Source organism: Lissotriton vulgaris, chromosome 10 (genome assembly GCF_964263255.1).
Source record: "Lissotriton vulgaris chromosome 10, aLisVul1.2, whole genome shotgun sequence".
Taxonomy (NCBI): Eukaryota; Metazoa; Chordata; class Amphibia; order Caudata; family Salamandridae; genus Lissotriton; species Lissotriton vulgaris.
In genome coordinates this window covers 845,268,993-845,296,222 of record NC_141698.1, presented here as the reverse complement: position 1 = coordinate 845,296,222, position 27,230 = coordinate 845,268,993, and the positions used below count along the sequence as shown (strand labels likewise).

Below are 27,230 nucleotides of genomic sequence, written 5' to 3'. Positions count from 1 at the left end.
AAAAAAAAGATCATAAATACAATTGAGATATCAGCTGGATAAAAATATCATGACAAAATACAGACATAAGAATTAAAAAGAAACACATATACAGAAATAAATACTTCTTATGCAGCTTAAATCGATCAGCTTAAAGGAGAATACGTTTGAGATTATAAAAAAGACATTATCTTTACGTGCGTTACATAAAGGACAAGGACTCTTCAATTTCATCATCTTGTTTTCCTCCAGTTACTAAGAGGGGCCCACATTTTTTTACCATACTCTTTCTTCTTTTTGCCCTTAAAATTATATAAACACTCCTCGATATTATGGATCCCAAGCAGTCTAGTTAGCCACATCTGAAATGAGGGGGCTACCGGATCTTTCCAGGCCGCCGCTATTAGAATTCTTAACACTGCAACACACAGAAAAATAAAAGCTTCGGCTTCATGTGCAACTTTAAGATTTTCATCCCTGCCAATTAAAACAGTAGTTGGGGATAGAGAGATTTGGCACTCTAGCAGCCCCGATAAAAACTTCTCCATTTCAGTTAAAACAGGTTTAAGATTTTGGCAAGAATAAAACATATGAATTAGATCTGCCAGACCTTGGTTACATCTTGGACATCTTTCTGTATCCCTTTTACCCCATTGAAACAACTTCGCGGGGGTGTAATAGAGATTAAAGATCATCTTGTAATGTTGTGCTTTTAAGTTGGTTGCTCTTAATACTTTCTTATTTAATGCCAGGGCATAGTCCACGTCTACATTTGGATCACCTATTCTAAGAGCCCAGGCGTTTTCTATTTGCGCAACATCCTCTTCCATGCCCTGTAAAAGATGACTATATCCTATTTTGATCTTTCTGCCCCCATTCCTTATATATTGAACAATCGGGTTTAGCTCCTGAATAGAAATCCTAGGTCTTAAAGATTTCACTGTTTGTTCTAACTGTTTATACAACATCCAGTGATTCATAGGGATACCATATCTTTGTTGCAGGACCTCGAACCCTAACAAGTCGTCCTTACACATAACGTTCCCCAAACATCTGATACCCAGACTCTTCCAAAGGGCGCTATACCTGTTCTGTCCAAGATGTAGGAATGGGCTTGAGTTCCAAAGGTCTATAGTGCCATTAATCTTAGGAATCTTGAGAAATTTCAGCATCAACTTCCATACACCCCAAACACTTAACATCACTTTACTTTTACTCCTCTTATAATACCGCACGTTAACTTCACGAGTTAAAATCCCCATAGCTTTTTCACCAATTAATAATTCGTATATTGTGGGCATTCTAAGAATGCCAGGCGACAACTCAGGAGTATCATAACACAATAGATGTTTCATATGCAACAATAAACAAACCCAATGATACAGTCTTAGGTTAGGAGTAGATAGCCCTCCTCCCTCTAGTGGTATTGAGAGTCTAGCTAACGATCTTCTCACTTTACCGTATTGCCATAGGAACTGTGAAAACACTGCTTCCATTTTTTTCATCGACTCTTCATCAATTAATAAAGGAATAGCACGGAATAAATACAATAATTTTGGGAACATTGTCATTTTCAGAACATTCACTCGACCGATCAAAGACAAATGTAGTACATCAATTCTTCTCAGATCCTTATCCATTGACGCTAGTAACGGCAAATAATTTTCCTGAATGATTTTACCCACATCAGCATTGATTTTTACTCCTAAATAGACTGCAGAGTCGACATATCTTTGATCCCTTTTCTGAATGTTCTTTGTACAGATTATTATAGTTTTTTCCGTGTTGAGTTTATAACCTTTATGCCACAGTGACCTTAACCATGTTTGCTCAGTTCGATGCTCAGAAAAAGAAAGTTTAGATGTTAGAAATAGAGCTATAATGGAGAAGTGCTAGAAGGGGAAAACAAAATGCTAGAAGGGATGAGTTCCTTTATTAGGTCATATCCTTTCAGCATATGACAGGGAGTATTTTATTCCTTATAATACATGGTCACACAAGCTCCTTAAGTCTTAAGTGTATTACTCTTTTTGTAGGAAAGAAATAGAATGGTTGCATACAGGAAGGATAGAAGTGTAAAGTGTAGTGCGAAATTAAACACATCGATGCACAGAAACATGCTGGGAGAGTCTATCTTTCCTGTAATTACGTATAGTGTGAAAAAAATAAATATGTTGCAATACATATCGGATTTCTGTAGATCATAGTTATTTTTTTTTAAAACAGACCAGAAGAAGGAAAAGCCAGGTCTACTTTACATTATTTAAAGTACACCTATAAATATGCTCTGTGACCTCCCTTTTGCTGGGCTGCGCTGACAGCAGACATTATGACATCACAATATAACTGTAATAAGATATTACAGTTGAGCAGCTATGTCTTTTTCGCTATCACAAATGACTAGAGACACTGCACTGCAGTTTTTCAGGATTCCATGTATTGCATCTTGTTTACTTTTCCTATTCAGAGGTTTAGCATTGGTAGGGCTGACTGTGTTACACACTGTCCACTGCCAGCACTATGATACAGTGTATAGGTGTCAGTAGGTGTGCCTCTCTTCTGTTGAACAGTCTCTGTCAGTAGCTGATTTCCATTATTATCACCTCAACACAATGGGTTGGGGCTTTTACAGAATGGAGCCTAGCCCTCAATGAAACAGGAGAAAAATATGTTGATGCATAAAACCACAGTGTAAACAACTGAATTTTTTTTCAGATGCTTGGGAAATATCTGTTCTTGGAAGTAGTGGCGGAAATATACTTTTATAAATGTATCTTTACACATGGGATAAAGTACCCCCCTTCCATTAATTATAATGATATTGCAAGGCATTGAGGAGTTCCAAGGCCATATGAAGGAATGGGAACAGCAGCTGAGATCCTTTATAAGGTCTTCAAACTCCAAGGTGACTTGCAATATCCATCTAATGAACGGCAGAGGGTATTTTATTCCTTACAATACATGGTTATTTCTTCGAACTTCCCACAATACGAGGAAATAATTTATGTCTTGCTCCTTCAAGTTGCTTATCTGCAAGATCTATTGTTACCATTTCTTTAAATTATATGTAGAATCGATTTTGGACGGACAGAAAGGAGTATTCTCTCTTACCTCATTCTACTGGCTGTTTGGTGTATTATTTCTCTTACAAATTAGTGCACGCATTGGAAATTATGACAGACTATTTTACATCTTAATACTACACTGGATCATCATGCAATAAGTTCTTTATCTTATAGAAGAGTGGTAGGCAAACAACAATCTTTTTTTACTGAAGCAGACTTTTCTTGAAAGTTTTAGTCAGGATTCAAGGTGAAATTGAGAACAATTGGCTTTACAATGCTTGCTTTGAAAGATGGCACTACACTCTGAAATAAAAGATAATATTAAAAACAGCACATGGCTGGCATGAAGTTAACAAAAACTGTACATACTTGACTGAAGGTTCGATGTAAAACTGCTCTGTGAACTCCAGTTCTACAGCTTCGCCGTTCGGCACAGTGATGATCCAAACACAGTCAGCATTGGCGGGATAGTTGTTGGGGTAGTTGGGTGAGGTCAAAACACCGGTAGGGTTTGCATCACTCACATAGATATTTCCTCCGCAAGCTGTTTGAATATTCAATGACAATGTTTACATCATTAATAAGAACAGTATGAAGAAACAGAAAAATTGTGATAATTAGGAGTGCAGGAGGAAGAAGTTTGAGGAACCTAGACCAACATGAGCTCTAAAAAACAATTGGGTCTATTGTCTGCCTTTTACTTTTTGCAAAAAGGTATAGCTTACCAGGCTGTGCTCAGGTCTTGGATTCATGGTACACTTCTAAATGTGTACGTTTATAAATCGTATATAAAGTCTTCCTTGTGTTTTCATAATGTACAGAGAAACTCAGAGCTTACATTGAAAAGTCTAACTAGGTTTATTACTTATCACAACAAAAAACTGAGCGGGTGTATTGGGCTGTGTTTTCTGTATTTATAATTGGCCTCCATACAGCTCATTATATCAATGAGATACACCAAGGCACAATGGTGTCAGTACACTTTATAGGATTTACAAAGCCCAAATCCCTGGAGTAAGTAAAAATCATACTTCACAAATGCAAATATTCCTTCTACATAGCTTTAATTCCTGCAAATTCTCCTTAACATTGTAAACGAACCAATGAAAGATAATAAACAATGCTAAATTCTAATGTTGCTAAACCTAATCCTTTTAACCTCCAATCTCTCTTTCCACATCAATCCAGAATGTCATTGGTAAATAAGCACCTACCCATCTGGAACTTTGCTTTGAACATCCCACAGAGCTGAATGAAAATGTAAATTACTTTTAGAATGACCTTGTAGGTTACTTGGTTATTAGTTGAGAGAGATTAGAGCCCCACTCAAGTAACAAACACAATCCTTGTGAAGGAAAACCACAAAAGTCACCAAATAAACCTTGCGTAATCCTCTGGTTGATTGATACAAAAGCAGTCAGACTTAATTTAGAGGCAATGTGTAAAGTATTTGTTCAGCACTCAAACAGTAATCAAGGGAAATTACAACACAAAAAAATTCCCAAACCAATTCAGAAAAATAGAGTATAGTTTAATATTTAAAATGACATAAAAAAATACATAAATCCAATAAGTAGAATCAGAGTTATGCATTTTAAAACTTTAGGCGGGAATAGCACCAAAAAAGCAAAAATCCTCCTTCGTAGGTATCTTGTTACGCTGGACTGGGTCAAACTGACACGATCAGTCCAACTTCAATGGAGCACGGATCAGATACAGGGACCAGGTTCATCCCAGTGAAAAGTTTACATTCTCTGAGCTCAAGGCCGCCCAAGGAGCCTCAGCTGTACCTTTGTGTTGGTGAGCACCGCAAAGAGATCACTGTCCAAGCAAAAAGCAGGTTGCCGCTGGAGCTTCACATTGGGAGGAAACTCAGATGATCAGTGGTAGGTGTGAAGAGCAGATTGCCGCCTGAACTTCGCATTGGCGAGAGACACATTGATTGTTGCTGACAGGAGGAGCCTGCTTGCGTTTGTGAAGTGCCCAAACATCTGGATTTTCAACTGCAGTTGCAGTCTTGAATAGGAGGAGTACACTCTGATACCAGCCAAGGTTCCAGGACCTGGTGGGGCACCTCTTAGGGCACATAACTCACTCCAGCAAAGGTCTGCAGGAGGGCTCAGGCAGGAATAGTTGATGCTGGTCTGCTGGGCAGTTGCAGGGATGGCCTATGGAAGCTTGGTGTATTCAAGTAGCTAATACAGGTCAGCCAACTGCTCCTTGGACGCACCTCTGTGGATCCTGTGTTCAAAGGAAGCAAGCAGGTCCAGTGTTCCTTCTACAGGCAGCATGGCAGTCCTTATTCTGAATCCTCCACATCTCCAGGAGTAACCAAAATGACCCCCTCAGAGCTAGGATAAAGTAATCAATACATTGCTGGCCTTCCCTGCTCAGGCGATAGAACGTGGACAATTGGCCTGTTCTGCAGTGGTACTTGTCATTTCTATGCCCCTCTCAACCTAGTTATGTCAACATCCGGATCCACTGGCTGACCCACGAGGAACCCTTTCCTCATCTGTGGATCCCATTCTTGAGTTTTCTGACCATGCATTACTCACAGATGCTTCCCAGTAGGCAGGCAGTACCACTATGACCAGCAAGGTGATGTGGCCCATTTCGCCCTTGGATCAGACTTCTGTTTCCAACCCAGAGAAAACTCTACCCAAAGAGACAACAACAAACAGAGGCAATTGACAGATATCAGTGTTGAGTCATCCCCTAGACATCCCCCGTCAGATGGATGCTCGAACCTAGGGCTTTGGGAATGCCTCTCTACCAGATTACGAGCTGGCAAGGAGTCCCCCACTTGCTCCTGAGGTTTCCTTGACCTCCTAGGTTTCTTAGAGTGGGAGGCAACAGCCCCAGGCAGTAGACAATTTACTTCCACTCTCCTGCCATCTCAGTGGTGATATTCTGAGACTGGCCTCTCAGCCTAGGGTCTGTACACTGTGGTTGAACACGTTCCTCGAAAGCCAGGACATCCAGGGGAACCACTACCCCTCCCCCCCATGGGTGACACACTCTGTCTGTGTCATTCAGGGGTCTGCCTGGTCAATCAACTGACCCTTTGAGACACTTCTTGGGATCCATGGTTCAAGATAAGTAGTTCCCGCCTTCGTTCTTCTGAATTTTCCACAGGTCCAGGAGTGTTCTGATGAGAGTTTCTTAGGGTGCCATTCTTATACCCAGGTTGCCGGCCTCTGAGTGGGGGGTGTCCCTTTTGTCTAACCTTCCCCATTTTCTAGGTTTGGCTCCAATCTACCCAGAGGACAAAGGCAGGTAGGCCTAGGTATGAGTTGTATTTGTTAGTGTCAGGGCAGTTAGGTCTTACAAGTAAGGAAAAGAGCTGGCAGAGAAGGGAACTGGTCCACACATACAGAGATGGACCCGAAACACACCAACGTACCTTGTTGGCCACCCAATCACTGGGTAATTTCAAGAGCAATTACTGCAACATGTGTGAACAATGCATTGTGGGCAAGGAGGTAGTGTATAATAAACATACCCTGACCTCTAAAACGCTGAACAACTGCAGAAGCAGTAATGTGGTGTATTTGCTTTTATGCCAAGGCAACTTGGGGTATATCAGAGAGACTTCCAGGGAACTCCGGACCTGACTTGGGGAGCCTAAATCCGCCATCAAAAATAAGAAAGAAAATGCTCCCCTTGTGAGCCATTTTTTGAAGGCAGGACACCCACCCACAGATTTTAGATGGTTCATCATTGAAAAAATAGCAGGTAATAAAAGACTAAGTGACCTTACCCTTAAACGTAGGAACTAGGAACAATGGTATATTTCAATTTTAGGCACCATCAAAACAGGTTTAAATACCAAGGAGGAATGGATGGGACTTGTATAATAATATTGTTTATAGTATCTAACTGTGATTATTTAATAGGTATAGGCAATGGCTCCTCCTAAAGGGTTTTGGTCATGGGTGCGTCCTGTGTGTGACAGAGGGGGTGTACCGGCAGCCCCTGTGTCACCACCGGTTTTCGCACTTTGGCCTTTACATTTATGAGGATCCTACTCTTGACACATTTCTGTGAATCTGTGACCCCCTTAAAAGTATATAATACTTGCTCTAGCACCATGGAGCATCTAAGTTGCTACAGGAATTCATTCATCAAAACATTTGATTCTGTTCAATACTAATCCTGTGTTCAAGTTTTGGCTTTTATGACCGATTTGCTGAACACTTTAGCAAATTACTTATGAATTTAATAATTTCACGAGAAAAAGTTAAGAAATATTAAAAACATATTGCTTCGATTGGCCAGCACGTTTTTTATTTATTACTAATTTTATGAGGCAATCACGTGTAAGCATGGGCGGAAAATCCGTTCCGCTCGCGGATTTTTCGGAATTTCGGTAAATTCCCAATCCGCGAACGCTCGCGAATTTACCGAAAATCCACAAATTCGCACGCAGCGGATTTTTTTTTCTTGGTGATACAATTTTGCGGCGAGCGGCGTTCACTTACCGTCATTCAGCGTTTGCCGAGTTGTTTTTCTCGATATTTTGCGAGTGCTGCGCCATTTTGGATCTTGCTGCTGGATCCCGCGGGAGTTTGGCGACCGCGATTACGTAATCGCGGCTTGCCACCTTGCACAGCACGCATCGCGAGAGTTCGCAATTGCGAACACGTCGTTGCGGCGAGCAGCAACAATCTTGCACGTGCAAAATTACAAAATTTGAAATTCTGCACAAGAAATCCACCAGCAAGCAGCATAAACCTTATGAAAATGATGATTTTTATCAGAATAACTCCTCAGGTTGACATTTGCCTGCATTTTTTTTTGCAAGGAGTCCATTTTTTGGGGGGGGGGTGGGAGGAAGGAAGTGCCCCACGGTCTCCAACTTCCTGTTCCTGTCCAGCAGGCTCCTCCCAGTGCTTTCTTCATGTGCTGGTCACTTTCATTCGGATTCTTGGCCTGGAAGGATACTTTTTTTGGATGCTGCTGGATATTTGGATTTGAGGCCTTTTTGACTTTCTTTGGATCACTTTTGGATTAGAAATTTCACTAGTAAGTTTGTTTGGGGCATTACAGTTGCTGCAACTACAATTTTGAAATTTTTGATTTTTGGGCTGTTGTGTGGCCTTTTGACCAGGAGTAGATAGTGGTGCATGGACCTAGTGTTTCTGTGGGGTGTCTTGAATTTAAACATCATGGATGGCATGGGATTGTGCTGATTTTTCTGTGTTTTTCGTTTTTTTGGGCTGTTGTGGCCTTTTCACCAGGGGTAGTGAGTGGTGCATGGGCCTAGTCTTTCTGTGGGGTGTCTTGAATTTAAACATCATGGAGGGCATGGATGGCATGGGATTGTGCTGATTTTTCTGTGTTTTTCATTTTTTTGGGCTGTTGTGGCCTTTTCACCAGGGGTAGTGAGTGGTGCATGGGCCTAGTCTTTCTGTGGGGTGTCTTGAATTTAAACATCATGGAGGGCATGGATGGCATGGGATTGTGCTGGTTTTTCTGTGTTTTTTGTTTTTTTGGGCTGTTGTTGTGGCCTTTTGACCAGGGATAGTGAGTGGTGCATGGGCCTAGTCTTTCTGTGGGGTGTCTTGAATTTAAACATCATGGAGGGCATGGATGGCATGGGATTGTGCTGATTTTTCTGTGTTTTTCAATTTTTTGGGGTGTTCATGGGAACAGGCCATGTGGGTGGGGGCCATTTTGAGTGCTGGTACAGGCAGACCATGTGCTGGGAGGCAGGGGGCCATTTTTGAATGCAGGCAGTGTTCTTAGGTCTGCAACCATTTTCCCTAGGTTTCAACCATTATGGCCAGGGGTAGTGAGTGGTGCATGGCCCTAGTCTTTCTGTGGGGTGTCTTGAATTTAAACAGCATGGATGGCATGGGATTGTGCTGATTTTTCTGTGTTTTTCATTTTTTTGGGCTGTTGTTGTGGCCTTTTCACCAGGGGTAGTGAGTGGTGCATGGGCCTAGTCTTTCTGTGGGGTGTCTTGAATTTAAACATCATGGAGGGCATGGATGGCATGGGATTGTGCTGATTTTTCTGTTTTTCGATTTTTTGGGGTGTTCATGGGGACAGGCCATGTGGGTGGGGGCCATTTTGAGTGCTGGTACAGGGAGACCATGTGCTGGGAGGCAGGGGGCCATTTTTGAATGCAGGCAGTGTTCTTAGGTCTGCAACCAGTTTGCCTAGGTTTCAACCATTATGGCCAGCGGTAGTGAGTGGTGCATGGCCCTAGTCTTTCTGTGGGGTGTCTTGAATTTAAACATCATGGATGGCATGGGATTGTGCTGATTTTTCTGTGTTTTTTGTTTTTGTGGGCTGTTGTTGTGGCCTTTTGACCAGGGGTAGTGAGTGGTGCATGGGCCTAGTCTTTCTGTGGGGTGTCTTGAATTTAAACATCATGGAGGGCATGGATGGCATGGGATTGTGCTGATTTTTCTGTGTTTTTCGATATTTTGGGGTGTATAACTGAACTGATGTTCCTCTGTCTTCCATTGCTTTTAGATGCACTAGACTCAAGAGAACCACCAGCGCCAGGAAGAAGTCCTGCAGCGGTGTGTGTGCAGCATAACGTCACGCGACGTCACGTCTGGCCACAGACAACTCTGCAACTCGTGCAACTGCGGCTTGCTGTTCTGACCTCTGAAGAAGATGGCCCCAAAAAAGTTCCCCGTAGCTCCTCTAGCAAGAAAGTTGCCAGTAAGGAGCAGAAGAAGCAAGTTACCAAGGAGACTGGTGTGCCACCCGCCACATTTTTTGGGAGTAAAAAAAAAGTACGCCTGCAGCAGCAGTGGGATCTGCTGGGGACCAAGCTGGGAGCAGCACCCCTGCTCCATTGGGCTCAGTGCCACCACCACCACCACGCCAACTTAAGTCCAAGCCCTTGAGTGCTGCAGAGGCACTTAGTCTAGTTGTTCAATCACCATCGACCAGTGATGTTGGCTCATCGCAAGAAAGTAGCAGCAATGTCCCTCAATCAACACAGGTTGTTGTAACTCATCTGACGAGTGTTGAACAACCACAGCCGCAACAACAACCACATGTGCAAGTACAAGCCCAAGTACTTGTGGAAGGAGAGGCAGCGCAAGGAGATGCGCAAGCAGAGGTGCATGGAGGGGCACAAGTGCCCCCAATTGTTGTTCCTCCAGAAGTAGGGGCACATCAGGAAATCGACAATCAAGCCGAGGTATCATTTGAGAAAGCCACTCCTCCTGATGATCATTCATTGTCTTCCACACCCCTAGCAAGGAAGAGATGAAGGGTGGTGTCTACATCTTCTTCAAGCACACCTCCTTCTGATGATACGGATCAAAATTGGGAACCAGCACCACTGCCGTCTGAGAAGGAGGCACACCATGATCTGACAAAGGTAGTTAAGCGTAAAAGGAAGCTCGTCCAAAGTCTCATAGTTATGGAGTGTGATGAGGCTCAACAAGAAGTGGCAGATACTGCTGCTGATGAAGACTCTCACGACGACGACCCAGTCATCATAAAGGTCACTGCAGCCCCAGCGGGCATGCAGCAAACAGACATTTTGACACTAGCCCAAGAAGCTGCTGAGCGTGATGATGTTGTCGACGAGGAGGCAATGTAAACACCACAATCATTGGAGTTAACTAGTTCACCAACACGTACCGCTTCCATATTTCTTCGTCGCCAGAAGGGACCTCCATCCACCTCGACCTCAATTAGTGGTGGTGAAAGTGCACAACGTACTAAAGTTCGGCAATCCACATCCTCCACTTCATCTGGCATTAGCAGCATGACCACCACCACCAGTATCGCCGCCTGCTCCGGCCCCCACAGACATTTCAAGTCCGCAGTTTGGGACTTCTTTAATGTTTGCCCAAAAAAGGAAAACGTCGCCATTTGTAGCATTTGTAAGCATGCAGTTAGTCGTGGTAAGTTTGGTACCAACTATGGTACCGGAGGCCAGTGAGGTCATCTTAAGAGACAGCACGCTGTCCAATGGTTTGCACACCTAAAGGAGATCAAGGAAGCCCGAATTGCAAGTCAAGAAAATGTTGATGTTTCATCTGATGATGACGAGGAGGAAGAAGAAGTGTCGAACACTTCACTTACACCCAGTACCCCTTTCAGCAGCACACCCCATGTGAGCCACACTAAGAGTGTGGTAGAGAGTAAGACACTAATGCAAAAAAGTTCATCAGCGAGCGTAACTGGATCGAAGAAGTCGTCATCATCATCATCCCGTAAATGCTTGGTCCAGGGCAACATTAGAACCATGTTGTTTTCAGACGCGCCATATGATCGCAACCACCCACTGAGGCGTCTGTATAACACTAAGCTGGCTAAAATGCTAGCTCTGGACCTTCTCCCTTTTTCTTTTGTAGAAGGGGTTGGTTTTCTATCTAGAATTAGTGGCAGCGCTCTGCTCTAAATGGAAGGTTCCTAGCCGGTTCTATTTTGCCAGAGTTGCGGTTCCAGCACTACATGAAGATGTGCTGGAGGTGATTGGGGCAGCTTTGCAGAAGAGTGCTGTTCACACTATACATCTGACAACAGACATGTGGACCAGTGGCGCAGGTGCTGATTACATGTGCATCACTGCACACTGGGTCTCTTTTTCAGGGGTTAAAGCAAAGCTAAACGCAGGTGTTGACCCGGACCAAGTTTTTAAAGCTGCTCGGAAACATGCAACACTAGCCATGTTTGGCTTGGAGAAACGTCATACAGCAGAAAACATTTTGAATGAGTTTAACACAAAGGTCTTTCACTGGCTGTCCCCAAAAAAACGCCAGATTGGTTATGTTTCCACGGATAATGGCGCCAATGTAGTTAAGGCCATGGAGCTGGGTCAATATTTCAGAGTGCCGTGTTTGGCGCACTGTATAAACCTGGTTGTTAAAAAATTCTTGAGTGATGAAGACAGTCCAGCGTGCGAGTTAGTGGCCACCTGCCGAAGAATGTGCAACCATTTCAGCCATTCTTTTAAGGCCCGGAAGCATCTGAGGAGCCTGCTACATGAACGTCGAATGCCAGTGAAAGCACTCATCCAGGAGGTGGCAACACGTTGGAACTCAACCTTCTACATGCTTGAGCGTCTGTATAAGCAGTATACGGTACTCGATCACTATTTCTTAACACTGCGTCCAGCTCAGAAGGACCTGAGGCTAGATGCGGCGCAATGGAACCTAGTTAAAAGCCTGACAGACATGCTTCGTTCTTTTGAGGTCTTCACGCGTGCAGTCAGCAAGGAGGACTGTAATTTGGGAAAAGCTATCCCATTGTTGCGCATGCTGGAGCACCACCTGAAGCCAAGGCCCAGGATACCTCAACAGCCGCCTCAACTTCTACGCTCCCAAACGCCAGCTTCGATCGACCAGCCACGCCCTCGCCGCCGTCCCCCGCATCCGAAGAGCCACCACAGGGGGACGGTCCTTCTCCTACCTCGCCGCCAAGACATGGAACTCCCTCCCCACCCACCTCCGCCTGACCCAGGACCACCTCGCCTTCAGGAAGCAACTCAAGACCTGGCTGTTCGAGCAGTTGCGGATCCCCCTCCCCCAGCGCCTTGAGACCCTCTGGGTAAGTAGTGCGCTATATAAATGCGATGATTGATTGATTGATTGAAGGCGGTGTCTTCTATGTTTCAAAAAGATGAAAAAAAGCAAGACGCTTTTGTTTTGGCGGAGAAATATTTAGAGCGCCTACTTGGTGATGAACGTCTTAAAATGATCCACTCAGAACAGCATTACATTTGTGCTACTATTCTGGATCCATGCTACAAAAAGGTGCTGGCAGGCAGAGCATTCTTTCCTTTTGGTGATGAAGATGTTACAAAGTACAAACGTTGTCTAGCCTTGTCAGCCAAGAGGTCTGAAAGAGAACGGCAGCAAATTGAAGGAAAAGGCAGTACATCAGCATCAGCAGGCCATCCCCAGTCAAAAGAATCTACTTCTGCACCTGTGGCTGTGGCAAAAGTGACCTCTCAGCCGTTAAAGACACCGGCAACCGGATCATCTGCACCAGACACAACAGTAACATTGGATGCAGAAGAGGATTGGCTAACTCGGCTTGGGTTTGGTTCTCAAAAGGTCACAGCAAAAAGTAAGCTAAGTGGAGGAACCTTGGAGGACCTTGAGTCGATGGTGCAGGACTATCTGAATGACTCAACAGAGGTCTATGTTAATGCTGAGCCATTGGCGTATTGGCATGGGAAAAAAGAATTGTGGGCACAGATCTCCAACCTGGCTATAAACTACTTGCCTTGCCCACTCGCAAGCGTGTCTTCTGAACGTGTTTTCAGTGCTGCTGGTGGCATTGTAACTTCCAAACGGTCCCGCCTCTCGCCCAAAAATGTGGAGAGGTTAACAATGATCAAGATGAATCAGCACCTCATACCACCAGATTACAACGTACGAGAACAAACGCCGGATGAAGACGAGGAGGACAGCAATTTAGATGAGGGAATTTGTTCTCTGTTAGGTGACACTGACCTACTCCTGCCTAAATTCGCAGAGTATGAGGACGAATTCTTATTCCTATTCCCTGACACCGAGCTCTGAAAATGAGCCAATGAATCAATAACTTTCTTTTTCGTCCTTTTTCACTTTTATTCCTGTGTGTCTGTCTTTCTTTGTTTTGCACAGTTAATATAATTAAAACTTTAATCACCTAATCACAAAAACAAGCCGATCAGCAGAACTGTCTTCACTTGTTTGCTTATTGATTTGAAGGTGCCACCGTCTGCATTCCTCAGGTTCACAAGTTCACAAGAACATGCTCCTCTATCCTCTTCCTCCAGACTCCTATTTCCCTCAAAGCAGAGGGCTGGATTACGCCCAATGAAGAAAGACTCTGCACTTATGGGGGTGTTCTACTTCTTTGCGGGTGAGTTGGCGGGTCTTGGGGCCATTGCTGGGAGGCTCTAATACCGGATAAAAGTGGTTTGGACCAAATCGGAGGTGAATTTTTTTTGCATTTTTGCTGACTTGCTTGCCTTTGAGGTGCTCTTTGGGGGGTTCCGGGTGTTTGTGGGTGAGTTTTGGGGTCTGGGAGCACTGCTGGGACAGTCTAATCTTGATTGCATTTGCTTTTCAGGAAATCCGTGGTGGAAAACGGGAGTTATGACCTAGCTGCACAGCGCGTTTGGACCGAAGGCCGATAAATATTGTAAGTATGAGATTTTACTTTTTGGCTGTTTGGGGGTGTTGTGCTTTTTTGCGGGTGGGTTGGCGGGTCTTGGGGCATTGCTGGGAAGGTCTAATACCGGATAGAAGTGGTTTGGACAAAATCCATGCTGAAATTGTATTTGCTATTTCTGACATTTTGCTCAATGTAGCGTTTTCAGGGGCCTGTTTGGGGGGCTTCCTGGTGTTTGTGGGTGGGTTTTGCGGTCTGGGAGCACTGCTGGGTATGGATAGTTTTAATTGCAAGAGGTTTGAAGCAAATCCATGGCGGCAGAGGGGAGTTAGGGCCTAGCTGCAGTGTGCACGCGGAGGGATTTTGGAAATTTACAGGAAAATGACTAAGTCCCCATTTTTGTAATTTTGCTTTTTGGCTGTTTGGGGGTCTTCTACTAGTTTTCGCCTGGGTTGACGGCTCTGGGGCCATTGCTGGGAAGCTCTAATACCGGATAAAAGTGGTTTGGACCAAATCGGAGGTGAAATTTTTTTTGCGTTTTTGCTGACTTGCTTGCCTTTGAGGTGCTCTTTGGGGGGGTTCTGGGTGTTTGTGCGTGAGTTTTGGGGTCTGGGAGCACTGCTGGGACAGTCTAATCTTGATTGCATTTGCTTTTCAGGAAATCCGTGGTGGAAAACGGGAGTTATGACCTAGCTGCACAGAGAAGTGGAGGCTCACTGGTTAGAGGAGGCAGACCTGAAAGCAGAGGTCAGCCCGGGACCAGGGTTCAATTCCCGGCTCAGCGGGGTCTTGAGTCCTAAAATGTCCATGGACTCGACAATTCTCGCTCCGGTGCCTACTCGATTCACAGGTTCACACTCTGTGACTCTGGGCAATAGCTTGCTTAATCTCCACAACGGCCCCTCGCGGCGAGATGCCTGGCTTTCACCTTGCGGATACCCTGCCGGGGTTATCTCACAGGGGAATACCAGGATGGGTTCCCTAAGCAAGCGCTTAGAAACCGCTTGGTGATTTGCGCTATATAAATTCCTGCACATTTACATTTACATTCACGTTTGGACTGAAGCTGATAAATATTTTAAGTATGAGATTTACCTTTTTGGCTGTTTGGGGTTGTTGTGCTTTTTTGCGGGTGGGTTGGCGGGTCTTGGGGCATTGCTGGGAAGGTCTAATACCGGATAGAAGTGGTTTGGACAAAATCCATGCTGAATTTTTTTTTGCTATTTCTGACATTTTGCTCAATGTAGCGTTTTCGGGGGCCTGTTTGGGGGCTTCCTGGTGTTTGTGGGTGGGTTTCGGGGTCTGGGAGCACTGCTGGGTATGGATAGTTTTGATTGCAAGAGGTTTGAAGCAAATCCATGGTGGCAGAGGAGAGTTAGGGCCTAGCTGCAGAGCGCGCGCGGAGTGATTTTGGAAATTGCCAGGAAAATGACTAAGTCCCCATTTTTATACTTTTGCTTTTTGGCTGTTTGGGGGTCTTCTACTTGTTTTCACCTGGGTTGACGGCTCTGGGGCCATTGCTGGGAAGCTCTAATACCGGATAAAAGTGGTTTGGACCAAATCAGAGGTGAATTTTTTTTTGCGTTTTTGCTGACTTGCTTGCCTTTGAGGTGCTCTTTGGGGGGGTTCCGGGTGTTTGTGGATAAGTTTTGGGGTCTGGGAGCACTGCTCGGACAGTCTAATCTTGATTGCATTTGCTTTTCAGGAAATCCGTGGTGGAAAACGGGAGTTATGACCTAGCTGCACAGAGCGTTTGGACCGAAGGCAGATAAATATTGTAAGTATGAGATTTTCCTTTTTTGCTGTTTGGGGGTATTGTGCTTTTTTGCGGGTGGGTTGGCGGGTCTTGGGGCATTGCTGGGAAGGTCTAATACCGGATAGATGTGGTTTGGACAAAATCCATGCCGAAAAGCCTTTTGGCACTTTTTGTAACTTAGGGTTCGTTAGGGTTAGCCCTAGCAGCAGGATTGCATGTGTTTCGGGGTGTTCTAGATTTTTGCAACTGAGTTCTCGGTACTTCTTAGAGCACTCGTGGGAATGTGTAATTTTGGTTGCAAGTGATTTGAAGAAAATCCATGGTGGGAAAGGGGGGATTTGGCATAGTTAAAGAAAGCTTTTTCCACTGTTCTTAACTTAGGGCTCGTTAGGGTTAGCAGTATTTGTATTGCATGTGTTTGGGTGGGGGGCTGTTTGTGGGGGGGGGGTTGCGAGTCTTGGAGCGATGCTGGGTATGGATATTTTTGCTTGCTTGCAAGTGGTTTGAATACAATCCACGGTGGGTAAGGAGGTATTTGGGCCTACTTTTACTTTCAAAGTACGTTTTCTCACCAGTTTTCTACTAGGCCTCGCTTATTGAGATCTGATTGGGGCTCTTCTACATTTTCGCGACTGGCTTTAGTAAGGGTCTGTGTGGGAGCACTGCTGGGAAGGTCTAATTTTGTTCTAAAACACAGTTTACAGTACACCTAGCTTGAGGGGAAAGATCCGCTAAATTAATTTGCCCATACTTATTTATCCTTCAAAAGGAGACTCAGACAGACTACGCACTTTCAAAAATATTGTACTGTCTATTAGGAAACTCAAAGTGTGACTTTTTGCACTATACAGCGTACATACCTTATATTTATTTGTCAGTGGTGTTCTAATATCACTTCCTGTTTTTCCATCAATAATTACTGGCCGGGTTTCAGTCTGTGCAATGGGAAAAAAAGGATGAAGTCAGGCTTCACATTAGTGAGCCGCAATTCAGCATCCGCCAGGCAGGCAGTTGACAGGGTGTCTTCCGGTCACCAACATTGATGGACGGAGCGTCAGCTGGAATGGAGGAGTGCCGCTAATAAGAGGAATGGTTTGATGCGTGCAACTTACTTACCAACTTCAACATGACAACTACAACAACATACAGATACAGTATCCATTCTTTTGTAATGTTTTTTTAAGTAATGTTATTGCTGTGAACTTCTATGAGTGTGACTCTGCATTTCTTGGATCTCTCTCTGCTTCTAAATTGATCCCTACATCCATTCTATAGGTTTTACTTCGGCTATTTTTTAAACCTAATTTAATGTAAGAAGTGTTTCTCTGAGTGCAGAGATAGGCAAGTGAAAACGCTGCAGCCCTGTACTGTCGCATTCTGCCATTCATGGTTGTCGAAAGTACTACTTACTTTTCAGTAACAATGCATTCAGTAGTGCATGCACTTCCTTTATGTCACTTAAAAGATTTATGGTTAGCTTTGTACCCAACGATTTCTTTATCTTCAATTATTGTTTGTCTATGCTGTGCTTTTTTCTTCTTCTCTCAACAAAACCTACCCAAAAAGAAACCCCCATTCCCATCCAGTTTCCAAACCCTAACCCTCTTCCCCCGGGCTGTGTGGTTTTGATTGATGTGTGACTAAATGACATCAATAATTCCACACACTTGCTGGGGAGGATAAGTTCATAGCAACAGGCTGGTGAAGGAATCCGAGGATATATTCTAGACTTACTCAGCTTCAGTATAATGGAGTATTAGGAGAGACGAGAGATTGATGGTAGTACTACTAAAGTCCTTGGACTCTTGAATTCACTTACTCTGTGAGAGGCACTTAATGTTGAAAACAATTAGCCATTTACACTTAAAGGAAGAAAATGACACAGACTTAAGTTTCAGGAAAACAAACTTACTGTTAAACCCCCACCCACCAGACTCAAAAGCAGTAAAACACAGGTATGCTCAGATAAAGTTTCAAAAAGTATATTTGTGTAGCCCTAACAAAATAAACTCCCGCAAGACCCTCCCTAACCCCAACTATTGTCCTTCAAAAGTCCCAAAAACAACCCAACTCCCAATTCCCACCCCCCAAAAAGTCTCTAAAAAAGGGGCAAGGGACACTATGGCAGGCTGCTGTTCACTTTAGCGGCCAGGATATCATACTCCTTGCGGAGGGTGGCATGGTCGGAGCGGAGGCCCTCCACCAAGGTCTTATAAGTTAGGACCTCCTGCTCCAGGTAGGACACTCTGAGGCATAAGCGGTGCTGGCGTGCCTTGCAACTCCTGTGGGGGGCAGCTGGTGTCTTTGCTGCTCGGCGGTTGGCTTTGGTAGCCCGGCTCCGTACCGCTGGAGCACTGCGCTGGCTGGCAGCCCGTGGGGGCACGGAGGAGGATGCAGCTGTCCCAGTGGATGTTGTACCAGTAGAGTGCTCCAGGGCCACCAGCCGCCGATATTCGGCGACAGTGGCATCCAGCCTCCGTTGCCGGGCCATTTGAGTCCGCTCCTTCCTTGTTGGTGTTGTTGATTTGGAAGGAGCAACTATATGAAGAAGGAAAGACATAGTCTGTAACCAATGCTCCTTAAGATTAACACAAAATGATTGAGCAGAAAGTTGTGTCACAGTACAACTAGCAACTTGAAAGCACAGTACATAACTATTGAGGCCAGTATCTATCTAACCTCCCACTTCTTCATCCTTGCTCTAACATTAGTGGGAGTTTAAGGAATAAATTCTACGAGCACTATGGACTTCCATTACAGTCGACTATGACAGTCCACCAGTCTTATTCTTCTTCTTCTCTCTTGTTTAGGAAAATTGGTATGTTATCTTATGCAAGCCGGCATAATGCCAGCGCAGTGAACTTGCACCAGAGAAAAACAAACGCACACCATGATGAGTGAGACAGACTTGCGTTACTGTACCGGTCCAGTACATGCAGGTGGTGAAGCTCTTACTTTTCTATTACGGGTGGCACTGAGAATACTCTGTTAAAAGGGCTACTTCTTAATTAATTTAACTTTCACCCTACAGTGCAAATGAGTACTAGAAAAGGAAAATGAAGAAGCTAAATAATATGATTATCTATCACTTCACATGGGATGTATTTGATTACATATGGGATGACTTTAGGTGCTTTGCTTTTTATTGAGTGAACAGTGATACACCCACACATGAATGACGTACTACTACTAAACTAAACTTATTAAGAGAGGTAGGGAGTGTCCACCGTAATAACCGGATATATGCTGTGCTTGCAGTTGCAATACAAACTACTGCTACTATTCATGGTAGTATTTGGACAAAATTACAACTTCTTTTCCTTGCCTTTCCTACACTGGAACGGACGTGCGGGTGCGGTGTTACATGCTCTTCAAAGTAACACTTAGTTCATCCAGTGACCGTCTACTCTCTCTAGATACACATATGCTATCTAAGAGTCAGATAGTACCATGATCCAGGCATCCATCCATTCAAAGTATATGCACACATGCAGTTTCTGTTTCACCCACCCAGGCTGTTCTCCTTCCACCCAACCTTGCTTCATCATTCACCCAGCCATGCACCATACCATATTCTTTCCTTCCCAGCCACCTCGGGGACCAAGCAAACACATATTCTTCTTTGCCAGTCATCATTAAATTTCTCGTCCTTCCACACTTACTTACACCCTTCTTTCGCTTTTCGTTCATCCCATCCATCAAGTTCATCTCAGATCTGATTGGGATTCTTCTCGCCAAAAACTTCACAGCTAAGTCGAAGTACATTTAGAGGAGGCTACTACCTGGTTGATTTGTAATACACCCGTGCAGATAGCGGGCGCAGGCTCCTTGCACTTGCTGGTGCGCCCCCTCCCCCTCCCAGAGCCCCAGATAGCACACTCTGCAGTCTTCAATCTCAATAAGGAATATATAGCTTACCTCTGCCCGCCACCACCGTGGGAACCCTCACAGGCACATTGGTGTCATCCGGCACTTGCACCGCATCCTCCCCAGAAGTGTTCCCCTCATCCACCAGCACCCCCACCTCTGCGCTGGCCCCGCCACCAGATGTTCCACCTACAAAGTACATTTAAAAATGTTAGAATGCACCACTCACTACTATATAATATTTGGTCTAGGAATAAAGAAATGTGAAAAAAACAGAAAACAATGTAATAATTTGTGACTGTCTACTCTAAAGTAAAAATGCCCCTTTTTCCAGGGAAGGCTGTTGTCTTGCTGCACTTTTTGGCACAACTGATGAATGATTGCTTTTTATTTTTAACACGCACCACTTTTTCTCCTAACAGACAGAAGCTTGACTTCTAAGAACACGAGCAAGATCAAGTTCAAACCAGGTGAGAGCTCGGCTCGACCACAAGAAATGTGTTCAATTAATCGTCAGCACTAAGCACTTTTCCATTTTCAGTTAAACGTTTAGTTTTATGACAAACTTGATTTTAATAAATGCGTTTACTTTTAATAAAGCTTTTAAACTTAAATAGATTCTGTGTTTTTTGGTCCTCCAGACTAGAGTGGCTGAGCTAAAGGTTTTGCAATTTTTGCAAGCATGAGTCTGTACCTCTGACACTTCTTGACTCTGACTCCGTACTCTTGTCCTGCGTTGGATAATCATCATTTGGGATCAATCATCGGTGACTTTGGGAGCTAAATGACTCTGTCACACTATCTAGTCAGTAAGGAGATTGGGGGTTCAACTACAAAGTCTGTTATCACTGAGGTATGTGGAAAGTCTAACAGCGCCTATTATAATTGATAAGCTAAGCAATGCATTATTTAGTGTCCATAGTTCTGTTTGTGCAGATTTGTTCTAGTAGAATGGATTGTCCTCCTATCCAAACCAAAAGTAAAGTAGTATCCTATTCTTTCTTGATGGTCATTCACCTTTTTATTTTTGGCAATTGTCAAAGCATAAACATTTAGAAGACTCGAAAAGATATTATAGACAATCCCAGAGGACTGCACTCAGTGCATAGAGCTATTGCTGACTAGAATGGGAGTCCAATGGAATTGCCAAATGCCCAATCTTAGTTAGCTACACAGACAGACTAATAAGAATAATCTAGTAATACCACAGGGAGTCATAGTCGAGCAGGATAAGAAATTAGATACAGTCTACAAGAAGATCAAAGAGGATTTAGAAAAAAATCGAATGAGGAACGCTAGGAAAAAATAGGTACTCTATATTAAAATTAAAACTTACCGGGGGCGAGCAAAGGAGCCCTCGCCTGCCCGATCCTGGCCTGCATTCTGTTGAACAGCAGCCTCCTCCTCCTGTGTCCTCTTGCCCCTGGGGGAGCTGATGTACAACATGAAAGAAAGAAAGACCAGAAAACATGGATGATATTTGTCAACCTGAGGTAATAGAAATTTTCAGGTAGCCAAAGTGTCCCTCTACTCGCACCCTATCCATGCACTCATGTTCCATGTATGTCGTGTAACTTCCTTTCTGTTCATGCTAGAAAGACGCATATGGATTTGTGTCGAACCTTAACATGTTAGCTATCCAGTCATGCATGAAAATCCTGTTCATCAGGCTTCTAAACCTATGGTGCCAACGTCTTTACATGGTACACTTTTGAATAAAGCACACGTTTTCTCCATGTTTCCTGGCCCAGTCGAGCTAGGCCCTTAACGAGTCTCCAAGTTCATTTCTGCCTCTGAAAGCTGCAGTTTAGGTATGCATCCCCGACCTCTACCTTACATCCTGCACAGACGAGCGGTGCCTGGCTCGGCCTGCTTGCCTGCCAAAATGTTATTTTGCCTACAGTTATCTGTTCAGCCTCCGCGAAAACACATTCTAGTCTAGTGAAATAGGTAAACATATTCCTGGCTGCAGAGCAAAGGGTCCTGTCTTCCTGTCTCCATGCAAGTAATTTACTGCTCCCGTTACCATGGTAGGCCCATGGCCCCGCACTCTACATGAAGATTCATATGCACGCACTAGTATTCAGTGATGAACGGCCTCTGCCCGAGAGACCTTTTACTTCAGACACTACATCCTCCAAACATGAGATACCAGATATGCTGTAGGTGCAGGTCGTTCTGACACCCCAGACATCAGTCTCCTCTACTCGTGCAAAAGTCAAAGCCCCCAGTTCTCCCCAGTTACACGTCATGCTCAGCTGCGCGCGCATCTAGGTCAGAAGTTTCTGCAGACTCTGCAAACTTTCACTAAGCATCCACCCACTTGTGACGTTTCATGTTACGTTTCTCTGACATGTCAAGTGCACGCCCATGTGTACGCCTTCTTACACGCCTCCTGTTACGCACATGTGTTCTTATCTCTCTCTTTCCACCTGTTACGCCTACTGCATTGGAATCAAGTATACTGTTTTACTATATATAATGTGTACTGTTAATAAAAAGTTGAATATCCTTCCTGAGCCTTCGTGGTGATGGAACTCGATGACCATACCTCGAGGTATTATTTTCATTAAAGCCCGTATGACTCAGATTCCACGGACTCTGCCTCTCATTACTCGAGCTATCCTTTTACTTTTAATTGTATGGAAAAATGATACGGTAAATTTATTTACCACATAATTTGGCGCCCGAACAGGGACCCCCCTTCCCCACTCGCGGGAGATGTCCCGCAGGCCTTGACCCCTTCTGCGGCAGCGACGGAACCAGTACACTTCTGCGGGTTTTCCTGCTATTCTCCCTCGGGCCTACGGAGGAGACGGTGACTGCGACCCAGCATCCAGACGAGGTGGTGAGGAATGCGGAGGATCCCGACCAGAGCCCCTAGTCGAGAGAGCAAGGTCCGAGGTATCCGGAGGCCCACCTGTTCCGAAGCGCATGCGTAGGAGAATCGTCACCTGACGCAGTCCAGTCCAGTCCAGTTTGCGAGGCCTTCAGTTTCTGCTTCCCGGTGAGTACCGTTATTGGGAACGCATCTAGTCGGGTTCATTAATTTGTGCCCGGTCAAGACAGGTCTGGGTACACAGACCTGGTCCGGACGTGTTTATTTAGGTAAATACGGCAACACGTGTCTCTTTATGGGACCGGTCTGTACTGTTCTAGCAGTGCATCTAGTAATCCAGTGCATCCAGTAATTGTTCAGTATTATGTTTTCAGGTAGTAACTGTTCGAAATGTCTCAATATGCCACTATTCTCGAAATTACGTCAGATAGGAACTAGGAAAGGGATACTCGAAGAAGCAGTTCCCGTCCCGCCTAGGGACACTCCTTGACATTTTATGTATAATAAGCATGGCTTAGATGCCATACTGTACCTAGATTGGTGGGTGGACTACACCAAGGGTTTGGAAGAGAAGTATAGATGGCCTGTCTCAGGGACATGGGATGCTGATTGCATCATGAGAGTAGAAGAAGCATTATGGAAGAAGAAAGCCAGACAATCCCAGAAAAATGCCATAGAATTATGGCGTAAAGAAGCGCATAGAAGAAATGAAAAGGGAATCAGGAAAGCAGAGAGACGTAGAGAAGAATCTGAAAAAGCTAGAGAAAAAGAGTTACTAGAAGAAGGAGAACGAGTCAGGATAGAACAACAAGACAGACAAAGAAACGCTCTTATTACAGGACTGTATCCAGTTCTAGCCGAGGGCCTGCCCAAGGCGACCCCAGAAGTAACACGTAACTTGCCGCCACCATTGGTCCCGACTAAACTCCGTCATAAACAAACCGCAGCAGATATTTTCCTTTCTTCCTATTTAGATGATGTTGCTCCAGCATATACTAATGTACCCGTACCACCTGTTAATAATGCACAGCAGCCTGTTCCGGCTGTTCAACCCACTGTTCAAGTCCCAACCCCTCCACGTTCCCAAGTCACGCTTCCAGCGCCTGTTGCTTCCCCTACTGCTACTGCTACTGTTACTGTCCCACCTACTATTGGTCCTCATAATCCTTTCGCGACAGATGTGACCCAGAGTCCACCTCCACTACTTATGCCACCTATACTCGCTACGACACCTGCAGATACTGCCCAGTCAGTTCACGCCCTCGCTTCCGCTTCAGGAGGCGCAGTAGGAGGACATCTTCACACCCCGCCACAAACAAAACGAATAACGTATAGAGAACTAGCATTACAACGTACACCTAGACCAGCTACATTCGAATCCCTTAGACAATACATGACAGATTGTAGAGATGACCCAGTACCTGGTAAGGGGGACATGATGTTATCTTCGCTACGTCTACGACGCGTTACGGATTATTTGATGCTTTTTCCCGAAATGACTGACCATCTAGACAATATATATCATTTTATTAGAACAGGGGAGAGACCTGAATGTATTCGCGAGGCCATGGCACATCAGAAGGTTGAGACACAAAGTATGATTTTACGATTTCTGATTAATTGTTTTATAAGGGAACGAGATAGACCAGAAACAAGCCAAGAAGAGAAGGACAAGTTAATAAAATGGAGTAATAACATATCTGATGGTAAACATGATAAACAAAATTGCATAGACACCATGTACAGAAAGATCCGCAAAGAAATAGTAATAATACACGAAAAAGAGAAAGAAGCTAGGGGAGCCGAGAAAGAGAGTGAAACCGAGGAGGAAGAAAATGAGGATGGGTTAGAAGAGTCAGAGGACCGCCAAGAGATAATAGCATATGTAGGTAGAGCAAGACCTTTTGACAGACCTATACGCCCAGAAAATAAAAGACGTTTTCTTACTCCCATACCAGAACAATGTTCTCTTGAACATTTATTCCAAGCCACTGATAAAATCCTGAAAGAAAGAATAGGTTACAACGAACTTAATACAATGCGTGGACAGGAATTAGCACGGTCCGCAGTACAGTGGGCTGATAATAACAGCGTATATAAAGATGATTCAGTAGCACAAACATTTTTGAGTCTTACTCCAACTGAACAGCGTTTAGCTGGTATGTACATGATCCAGCATCTCATTATGCTATATGAGAGTCAGCATTCTGATCCAGGTCCCCTATACAATGTATTAGATGAACTACTACTGAATAGATGGGGAGGCCTAGGTACCGATTTAATTAATGTGATTCTTGAACAACCTAATAAATACAGAACATTTTTGACTCCACATTTTTTTCCCGTTCCACCTCCAGTAGGGAAACCCTTTTACATAGACAGACAGAATCCCTTACGAGAAGTTCATCCCGTCCAGACGACTCCAGGGGGTGCGCTTCAACGCGTATTCGTATACACACCCTTAAGTAAAATGGAATTGTTGGAAATGAAGAAAATAGTGCCTTGTCATGATAAAGATCCAGCAGGGTTTCACCGTGAATTAAAAGACATGTTACTAATGGGAGACTACACATATCCCGATATTATGAAAATGTTAAAAGTACTGTTACCAGCCGGTATTTACGAGAAACTCAAAGAAAAAGAATGGGAGGTGGGAGATAAAAAGATTAACTGGACTGAATTAGAGGACGAGGAAAGAACACGTACCCCAGGTTTAGGTCTTGGGGACAAAACTAAAGCATTACCAGGATTATTAGTACAGGTTTTGCCGAGGTTATTGACAACTAAAAAGGAAGACGGGGATGCAATCTCAGCCTGCAAACAGAAACAAGATGAAGACACTAGTGATTTTTATTCCAGATTTGAGAAATGTTTTGTTATAAATAGCGGCCTGAAAACAAGTAGTGAATCATATCCACATCTTTTTGTGACTAAATTAGTTGAGAATTCCTTACCCCAAGTTAAGAATAGAGTCCTGAAAGTCGAGAGTACATGGCAAGCAAATACACCTTCCCAAATGTTGCAAATGTTACAGTACCACCAGAACCGAATTAGAGAGGAACATGATCATGAACAGAGACGTATGAAATATACGAAAATGAAAGTACTAGTAGCCCAGACTGTTCCAGCAGACGGTCAAAGAAAGGGTACAGCACCTCCAGGTCAGTCTGCAGCTCCCGTTAAAGGGAATTGCAATTACTGTAAACAGCCAGGTCACTATATAAATGAATGTTTGGTTTTGAAACACAATATTGCTACAGGTAGGACGAAAGAAAGACCGCGTCCTCCTAGACAGGAACATGTTCCACAGCATGTCGCACAGAATACGCAACCTCCACAGCAAGCACAACAGACAGTAGCTGTACCCCAACCTCAACCACAGCCTATTGCTGCCACTCAACATGTCACGCAACAAATGTACCAGTATGCACAGTCAGATTACCCCGATTACCAGCAGTACACATGAAACAGCCTAGAGAGGGAGGTTGGCTTGCCTCTTATTGAGGTTCCTGTAGATCAAGAGGGTCCCTATGTACATAGTCAGGTATTAGGGAAAGACAGAAAATTTTTGATTGACACAGGGGCAAGTAGAACGACCATCAGTCATGACGAGGTTCCAGGGGCACCCCTCTCAGGCTCACAGAATGTTTCCCTGGGTTTTTCAGGAAAGCCTATTGTTAATGAAGTATCAAAGCCAGTTTCTCTTGAAGTTGGTCCATTGTCCCGTACTACTGACCTGTTACTTACGAAAGCATGTCCAGAAAATCTGCTTGGTATTAAAACGTTGAAAGCTTTAGGAGCTGTGATATGTTGTTCTCCGGAAGGAGTGAGATTGTTCTTACGTGACTTCAAGGGTCACTATGTGCTACGAGATTTTGATCCAAGATTGCAAAATGTACCAGCACATTTATGGGCACGAGGTCCAACTGATGTAGGTTGTATGCACATTACACCTTATTGTGTCACTCTGAAGCAAGGTGTTGTACTGCCCCGAATCCGACAATACAAATTGCCCCCCGAGGCTGTAGAGGCCTTATTGAAAATTATTGACGTATTGATTGCCCAAGGAGTAGTTATAGAAACTGACTCCAATGTATGTAATTCTCCAATCATTCCGATTCTTAAACGAACTGACCCAAATGCACCACCAGTCTACAGATTGGTGATTGATCTTCGAGAACTAAATAAATGCATCGTTCCCCAGTACCCAGTAGTGCCAGACATATCCTCCCTATTGACTGCCATTGATTCCGAAGCTGCGTTCTTTACTGTAATTGACCTCAAGAACGCCTTCTTTAGTGACCCCATTCATCCGGAAAGCCAATTTTTATTCGGATTCTCTTTAAATGGCCGAAGTTTCAAATTTGCACGTGCACCTCAAGGGTTCACGGAAAGTCCCAGTATTTACAGCCAAGCCCTGAAAAGACAACTAGACAGTATTCACATGCCTGCTGACACTGCTCTGCTCCAATATGTAGATGACTTGTTAATCACTGCACGGACCAAACGCGACTGCGAGCACGCGTCACTGACTGTCCTATGTTTCTTGGCCGAAAAGGGGCATAAAGTGTCCCCTTCGAAGCTACAATTCTGTGCCCAGCAAGTGGTATACCTTGGGCACTTGCTGTCCAAATGG

At 44.3% G+C, this 27,230-nt stretch overlaps 1 protein-coding gene across 1 annotated transcript in view; it reads right to left on the bottom strand.

Moving 5' to 3' along the window:
- The window catches only part of CUBN (cubilin), a 1,372,460-nt gene that overhangs the window by 463,972 nt on the left and 881,258 nt on the right, over positions 1-27,230 (bottom strand). The window contains exon 44 of the mRNA XM_086941783.1: positions 3,414-3,588. Within this exon, the coding sequence (XP_086797909.1) occupies positions 3,414-3,588 (175 nt within the window). The remainder of the gene's footprint in view (positions 1-3,413; positions 3,589-27,230) is intronic.